At 42.9% G+C, this 8,608-nt stretch overlaps 1 protein-coding gene across 1 annotated transcript; it reads left to right on the plus strand.

Moving 5' to 3' along the window:
* The first annotated feature begins 4,450 nt into the window (after positions 1 to 4,450).
* On the plus strand, positions 4,451 to 8,397 carry calm2a (calmodulin 2a (phosphorylase kinase, delta)). The gene is made up of 6 exons (XM_075474648.1): positions 4,451 to 4,557; positions 5,910 to 5,940; positions 7,092 to 7,235; positions 7,315 to 7,421; positions 7,505 to 7,640; positions 7,737 to 8,397. Exons 1-6 carry the CDS (start codon positions 4,555 to 4,557, stop codon positions 7,763 to 7,765), a joined length of 450 nt encoding a protein of 149 aa, XP_075330763.1. The 5' UTR covers positions 4,451 to 4,554; the 3' UTR covers positions 7,766 to 8,397.
* Positions 8,398 to 8,608: the final 211 nt, after the last annotated feature.

Genomic DNA, 8,608 nt, shown 5'->3' on the forward strand with positions numbered 1-8,608 from the left:
AGTGGCCTCAGCATGCGGTAGACCCCTGCAGAATGAGATCATCTGAGAGGGGCACAGTGCGAGGCAGCCCTGCAGGTCCGGCCTCTGCAGAGTCAGACCTGCCTTACACTCCAACTGGGGTCAAGGGCGGAAGAGCTGTCGAAACACTCTGCCCCCGTCACTTCTTTATAGTGGTTACTCAACGAAGTATGCACTTATGCACACAAATAGCCCCGCGTAACCCCTGCTGCACTTCTGTATTGCTCTAGTTTCAGTTCCTACAGGACTAATTGAGAGAGTAAACTGAGAATAAAGCACAGGACTACATGGAGGGACCGTGGAAGGAAACCTCTGGAGAGAGAAGTCCACCGCGAGTAGATATCATGACACCTGTGACAGACCGAGGGGATGAAGTAACCTCGTTGAAGGAGCTCCGTGATGACACTTTTCTGGAAGGTTCCACGTAGCACCGTCTGGCGTGCTGCTCGACTGGAGACTGCAGTGTTTGAACTCCAGCTTCACCTGACTGCAGCAGACAAACTGGAGGCGAGCCAATGAGGGACAGAGAGTGGAAGGAAGATGGACGGCGCTAGAAAGAGTTCGAGACAGCGACAGGGAGAGAGGAGACGGGAGAAAATGTAAAGTGAGAAAGCAAAGAGCAAAGAGATTCCATTTGACAGCCAGTAAAGTGGTTTTTGCCCTTTTACATCCCCTCAAATAAAACGCCAGACATGTCCAGGGTTTAAGAACATTCAATGATTTGTTGCAAGCCCAACAAATGGATACAAGTTAGAAAACTTAAGGGCATGTTTAACACTATATTCATTTCATCACAACATGACTGAAATAGGCAGGGACCTGCAGACCTCACCAAATCCTCTTATCCGACTGAAAGCCATTAATCATTTCTGCCTCATGACGTAATTTTGGAATTCGAGTATTTTCTTAACGACAGGTGTGGGAGAATAATGACGTTCTCTTGACATGTCAGAATTACATCGTGTGCCTTGTTGACTGGTTCATATGAATATTGTTGATAGTTAGAATGAGCGTGTTTATGATAAACTGCGAAAGCTAGGCGCCTCCAGAGAGGGCCACGTACACTTGTTATGATAAAACGGTATAAAAGGATGTCACAAGATGAGCTCGTCGGACATTTTGTAACATTCTGTATGCATATTTGCTGTGACAGTTTGTTCCAATAAACTCCCCAATGGACGGCTGACCGACGCGTGATTCGACTCCTTTTCTCCACAACACAGGTAGGCCAGAATACCAGTGGGACTGGTTCATGTGAGGCTAGCCCATAAGTTGAACCTTTTACAGCTAATGCCCTTATTGACTGGCTGTAAAAGCCCTTCATGCTTACTGGGAGTGGTTTACTGAAGGCCATAAACTTTGACTGGACCCAGACTTTGCCTGGTGAATGCTGGGAAGTACCACTGGTAATCCGGAATTCTTGTCAGAGGTCGGTCAAATATATCTGAAACCGCACAGTCCTTCCCTATTGTTCAGACCACCACTGAATATATAAAGTCCAGACACAGGCTAATCTAACTCATACAGGAGGACGCAGATGATCAAACACACACTTGAAAGCAAACAGGTGCAAGGACTGCGTGTGCACACTCGAACAATGTAAAGGCCCCAGTGGCGCACAAACAACAGCCATTCTCTCCCATGAAAAGCGATCTGCTCACTTGGCACGTAACCCGCAGCTGCATTACAAATCCAACATTCATTAATAATGCCGTCCCCGTCTTTCAGTTACACAGGTCAACATCTTCTCATATTTGTCACCAGCACTTAATCCCTCAAAGTCCTCACATGCCACTTAGCCACACAAATTACCTCTTTTGCTTGAAAGCGGCTTTATTTTAGGACACGATTGCACAATACCACCTCACTGCACGGCGCCACCACAAAACCGTACCTCACGTGCCGTGCCAAACCCGCCCCCCGATGCCAAAAACGAACTAACCCACATGGTTTGGGTTTTTCACTGAGGGGAACGATGCTAGCTGCTGTTAGTGTTAGGGAGTGGATGTTACGGGGCAGCGGGAGGTGACATTAATGAAGCCGGAGGGCCGACTTCAGCCTCCCTTCGGGCTGAACTTAAGTGACCTTTGACCCCTGGGAGACTGAAATGAAGGCTGACGTTTATAAATGTGGTTCGGGGTTGGGCACTACCTGATACGGATGTATTATGCGAGGCAAGTTACATATTCACAGAGCCGATAAGGGCAGGAAACAATGGCAATAAAGCAAATGGCGAGCAGTGGTTTGAGAGCTGTGCGCGCGTGCGTGTGCGTGCGCACGTGGACTAATCCGAGTAAAAAATAATGCTCCCGTGTTGACACAACTTCTAACGACAACACTGTAACATATACTGTATTGTGCTCCCTATTATGAGCTAAGGCTTACGTAGCAGAGATTGGTTTAGAGTTTTACGGAGTATTAAGTAATGTCTCTTGGGTTTCAGTATGTCTCGTTCACATTAACCTCCAGCCTTCATTCACCTCTGACCCGGGTTGAATCCTCCGAGACCTGGGATTCTTTTGAGGGGCATTCATCAACAAACCAAACAGCTGATTCTGCACATTGAACGAAGGGCAACTTTTGAAAATTGTGCGGGAGGATTATGCACGTAGTCATTTGCCATCTTTAAACTTTCACCAAATGTAGACATTTTTAAATCCAGGTTAAAAACATTTCTGTTCTCATGTGTCTATGCATGAAATATCTGTTAACTTATCTAGACTGTTGCTTGTTTTTAAATTAATTTAAATTCATTTATTTGTTTCTCTTTTCTCTTTTTTAATGCTTCTTACACTCCCTGCTGCAATTCTTTTATTTTATGTAAAGCACTTTGAATTGTTTGTACATGAAATGTGCTATATAAATAAATTTGATTTGATTTGATCTTTAAACATGATCCAACATGGCCTAACAATAAAACCATCGTCTCCAAAGGAGATATATATATCGGAGCAAATCATCACCTATGTCCCATATCGAGGTTTGGAAAACAATGTTTGCCGAGTATTTTCAGAAAGGCAAAAAAGGTTAATTCACACACCTCAGCGTAGAGTCGTTTGCACATGCTACAGCTTATCTGGTTCTTGTGACAGATTTAGGCCTTTTGTGCTTTCACCTGTAAGCATTACATAATCTGCACAGTCACAAAAAGAAAAAACAGATTCAAATGAAAAGAATCCAATATGTTCCAGATTAGTTAGGTTGGAGGAAAGCCTGGCTGATTCTGAGACTGCTCGGGAGATCACATGGCGTTGGCAACATCCCCTCTGCAAACAGCCTAAATGGAAGCAGGAGCCACTTAGAATAATCCTTTCTGATATCTGTATTTGAGATATTGAGCTCTTCACAAGTCCCGCTCTCTGCTTGTGGTTTTATAAAAGAGATAATAAGAGAGGCAGTGAAAGTGTGAGGAAGAGGGGCTGTTTCGGGACATGGAATTTTGCATTACCTTTACTAAGGAGCTCTTGAAATGCTTCTCTTTGCACATCTCTGCGTCTCCCGTCAGATCAGGGCAGAGACAGGTGGTCACTGGGAGGCAGGAGAGCAGTCGGGCATAAGCAATCAGGATATCGGATACTCCCGTCCACACACATCATCTGACAGCATTACCTGCTACAGGCCCAGTTACTTTTTTTCTTTTAAAAATCATAAGAAATACGATTTTATAAGCTATTGCACCCAAACACTTCAGCCCTGACACTGCATTTAATTAGGCATAACATTTAAAACGATGAAGACTTTAACAGGAAGGAAGAACTTATTCAGGTGAGACAAACTGAACTCTATCAGTCTGTGGTAACTTTGGAAGAGCAGTTTTAAAATAGCTAGGCTATCAACATGCTGTTTAAACACAAGCAATGTAACAAGAGATTAAAAACTGTGGCAATAGAATAAGAACCAGATAAATTAATGTATATAGGTCAGCAATATCCCAGTAAAAAGTCCCAAACTATGTCCTTGGTAGCTAACTACTTATCAAAACTATGTTGCTGGGCCTCCCTACAGATGATGCCCATATGTATACTCTATGCAACAAGCTTGTCTGCTGTGCCTGTGGTACTGACTAGGATGTCTATGGACAAGATGCAGCGGCAGCGCAGACCAAGGGAGTGACGCATTGCAGGTACAAACACACCAATCAGAGAGCGCGATTTCTTTCGGCTACGTCTTGTACCCCATCACAGAGTAGCAGAAAGTATTCATACGCCGTTATATAGACCGCTAGTAATACGAAATATGACATGTAATGACAAGGTTGATACCACCATAGCAGCAACGCATTGGTGTTTCAGTTATTTATTTATTTTATGTGTGTGTATTTTTTTTGTAGAAATGTTTTTTCAATTAATTTAGTGACTGAGGAAAAGGAAGTTGGCGGAATGATATGAAAAAGAGGAGGGGTTTAAGATAGCGGTTAAAGGCGAGTCCGGTTGTCCCTTTCTCAGTGTGTTCAGTTGTTACTCCCTGTTACGGTGTCAGGCTCTGGGTTTTAAACGGATATTGTTGTGAAGCAGCAGCAGCTAAAACTACATCGAAATGGTAAGAGAAACTAAATCCATATTTTCTATCTCTAAACTTCGTCGGTTGGCTTTTTTTTGTCACCCTAGGTTTGCACATAACTGCAGTGCAAACAGAACGTCAACGGTGGCTGAGCTGAAAACGAACGTTAACCGAACTGGAAGTACCGCAGTGCTCTCCCAATGAATGACTGGTTAGATTCTAACATTGCCTAGCAACTTCTAACCGTTAGAAGTTGCTAGGCAATGCTTAGTTGTTAAACAGGATTGGTGGCAGATGTTTTAGCTTATAATAAAAACCCTGCTTAATACAGCAAATGCACATTTGGTTGCGCCTGAAATAGTGCATGGGCGTTGCGTGCACAATAATGTTGGTTTAATACAGGGGCGATTTTAGGATCTGGTCTTTAGGGGGGCCCAGCCCCCAGTGCTCACAGAGGCACATTATTTCTCACTAATTGAGGCGAACTAGTACATTTATAAATTTTGGAGCCGTATTAGTTTTGCTCTGAGTAGTGTTTTCACCTACAACATTCAATTTTCAACTCTTCATTTCAAAAGACTGTGGCTTGACAGGGATAACAGAGAGCCTAAGAAGAAATATTGGAGATAACTCAACACTTATTTTGGGGAGTAAAGAGTTAAAATAAAATGGTCACTAAAATAATGCATCCTTGAGCAAAAAAAAAAAGTGTTTTTGCATAATATAGTTTAAAAACGTGCCGAGCTATCTCACGGTGGTGCCTTGGCACCACTAAAAATACCCTAGCCTCGCCTCTGGTTTAATAGGAGTTTAAACGCTTTTACAGCCAATCTCTGCTTGATAAACGCTGTTGTGACGATTTGCGTAAAGCTGTATTGCTTGTGAAGATTACCTAAGTGGTTAATTTTCCTGCTAAAAGTGTTTAATGTTGTTCAAGCATGCATATATATATATATATATATATATTTTCCCTTCTAAGTGAGCCCGCATATATCGGTTGCTAGCCAGCTCTAGCTCTTCCCAGCTACCATTTGCCGCCAAATTGTCATTTATTGTTTACGTTGGCGTTTAAGTTGGCTATATTGGCCCTACTTCTACCGTTTAGGACTTGTGGCGACCTCCTTTCCTCCCCCGGCATCTGTACCTCATTCCATAGTAATCTAAAAATAATGAATATTTGGAAGAAATTGCTTATTTCTTGTGTACTTATACCGGTAAAGCTACTGGCGTAGTTGTTGTACCCAACAGCTTTGAGCTATAGAACGATATCGGAAGGTTTAAATTGTCCATTTAATCTAGGAATTCCCCTTTATTTTTTTTAAGATGGAAAAGTCAACTTTATATTTTGACCTTTCGGCATAGTAACGATGGCTTCATTTTGTGTTTTACAGGCTGATCAGCTTACAGAAGAGCAGATTGCTGGTAAGACATCGCTGCATTGATCCCCCTACTGTCCTCATAACCTATAAAGTGGCCTGCCGTTATGGATCGTTGCATCTCATGCAGTGGATTTACGCTTTTGCCTTTTAAGGTATGCCACAGGGCAGCCTGCAGGCCATAAAACGGCAATGAAAGAAACTGCTGTTGCTTGCCGTCTCTGGAGCACTCATGGACTCCCTCAGTGAAAACTTTGCATTTTGCACAGTTGCCATGTAATAAATGATGTAATCTGGAGGGGTTGGCAGTCACCTGCTACGTGCCGTGTCCTTTGCCCTGGGTGTGTGGTTGGCATGGAATGGCACAAGAACTGCTGTAGCAGTTTTGACTTGGTTTATGGTCTTCTAAGATTAGGCACGGATGTAAATCATACAAACGAAAGGTTTCCATGCATTGCCTGTCAAGTATATCCAGTCACGGGTATATCACAGGGTTTTCCCTGTAATAAAATTGCATTTCTGATTACTAAATTTCATAACTTGAAACCACTTTTTTAGTGGTTTGGCCATGTCTTGAACATCTGAGCTTTGGAGTAAAGAAGTGGCTTACTTTTGTTTAAAATTACAATGAGAAACTACAGTGACTTGAGGCTTGTGTGGATTGTACTTGACATAAACCCCCTTTTCTTTTCTTTTTTTTAAAGATTTCTTGCAGTTAATGTAGATATCGGGCATTCCACTGTAACGAAAAGGATGATGCTCTGTGCGTTTGACCCTGAAAATGGCAAGATGTAGTTTTTATGATGCGGGCAAGCTGCTGCATGCCACTACACATTGCCCAATGGCCTCATCACACTTGATAAGTGTCATTGTTCTTCATCCCTCACGGCTCCACCAAACTATGCAGGCAGTTATTTGTTGCTAATGTAGCCTGACTCTACCCTGCTGCTCTGTCATTGTTTAGCCAGAAACAATTGCAATTGGAACTCCAAACATTTGGGTGCGTCAGTATGTTGCGAGTAGGAGTAGCTTTGGGTTTAGCTTGATGCGACTTACAAGATGTTGGAGATTTACTTACAGAATTTGCCTTCTACCTTCTTTGTACTGTTGGTATTAAAACCAATGTCATACTGGTTCAATCAAAGTAGCCAATCCACTTTTTCTTCCCCCCCCCCCCCACCCTTTTATTGCAATCAGAATTCAAGGAGGCATTTTCGCTCTTTGACAAGGATGGAGATGGCACCATCACCACCAAAGAGCTGGGCACAGTCATGCGCTCTCTGGGCCAGAACCCCACAGAGGCAGAGCTGCAGGACATGATAAACGAAGTGGACGCCGATGGTGAGAACAGTTAAACTGAAAACTGTCAGCCGCGCACTGCTGCTGTGCTGGATGTGATCTCGATGGGTTTTGTCTTCAGGGAATGGAACGATAGACTTCCCTGAATTTCTCACCATGATGGCCAGGAAGATGAAGGACACGGACAGCGAGGAAGAGATCAGAGAAGCATTCCGTGTCTTTGACAAGGTAAATGACGTCTGCACACTCGAACGCATTCAATGCCATTTCCACTAAATGCTTTAAATACTTTTCTTTCCTCCTCTCCTCAGGATGGCAATGGGTACATCAGCGCTGCCGAGCTGCGCCATGTGATGACAAACCTTGGAGAGAAGCTGACTGATGAGGAAGTGGATGAGATGATCAGAGAAGCAGACATTGACGGAGATGGTCAGGTCAACTATGAAGGTCAGTAGTTGCATTTTGTATTGATCTGTTTTGTTTATCCATTGAACAACCCTTAAGCTGCAACTTTTTTTTTTTTTTTCCATTTTCTTCTTGCAGAGTTCGTACAAATGATGACGGCGAAGTGAAGGCCTTGTACAGATTTCGTATATAAATAATTTGCCTTTTTCTTTTTTTTTTTGTGTAATTTATCTGTAAAATCTTAATAGCCCCCTTCATCCCTGCCCCTTCGGCTGTCCAAAGGAACTGCATGTAAACTGCATAGGCTCTTGTCCCCATGTCCCTTTCTTTTGCTGTCATGGTGTTTTGGAGTGACGGAACAGTCATACAACCAGATGCCCGTGGAGGCCCCTGGGAGCCGGAGAACTTCGAATCTTCCCGTCAAGTGTGCTCGGGGCCCCTCCACGGCTGGCGACATTGGAAGCCTGTCAGCTGGTTGTCACTTGGCAACACTGTTGGCATGGAAGCAATGTAGAGGAGTTGAAACTCTGCATGGACTATGGACAAAGTATATATGGAAATCTCTCAGCGTTGCACTACTGCAAAAAATGACACGGGTGTATCTCCTTGGTACTCGTACAAACTCTTTTGTATCTGCTGTTCTATATACCAGAAAATGACTAATCTTACCATGCTTTTTAATGTTTTACTCCTTTTACTTTTTTTTTTTTTTTTTAATGACCTCTGGTCATGCCTCAGATAATCCATTCCAAGTTGTATATTTTTTTTGTTTTCCAATAAAATTTGCAATCTACCCAGATTTGAAAATTGTCTTGTTTTCAGTTAAAATGGATCTTGAGTTTGCAGAATCTGTAATTCCCTTTTTGTATGAGATCAGGATGCTCAAGTTTTTGAAAGAATCTTTTTCTTGTTTCTTAAGACTCACGTGAAATGTTTACCAGTTAAACCCCGCTCCCCCTGTTAAATTCCAAAAGCACTGAGGAGCATCAGCCAATGCCTCTTAATGTTCT

Source organism: Odontesthes bonariensis, chromosome 2 (genome assembly GCF_027942865.1).
Source record: "Odontesthes bonariensis isolate fOdoBon6 chromosome 2, fOdoBon6.hap1, whole genome shotgun sequence".
Lineage (NCBI taxonomy): Eukaryota > Metazoa > Chordata > Actinopteri > Atheriniformes > Atherinopsidae > Odontesthes > Odontesthes bonariensis.

Coding starts and splice junctions, on each gene's coding strand:
- calm2a (XM_075474648.1), top strand. Junction 7,422..7,504: donor CATTCCGTGTCTTTGACAAG/GTAAATGACGTC, acceptor TCCTCTCCTCAG/GATGGCAATGGGTACATCAG. Junction 7,641..7,736: donor TGGTCAGGTCAACTATGAAG/GTCAGTAGTTGC, acceptor TTCTTCTTGCAG/AGTTCGTACAAATGATGACG.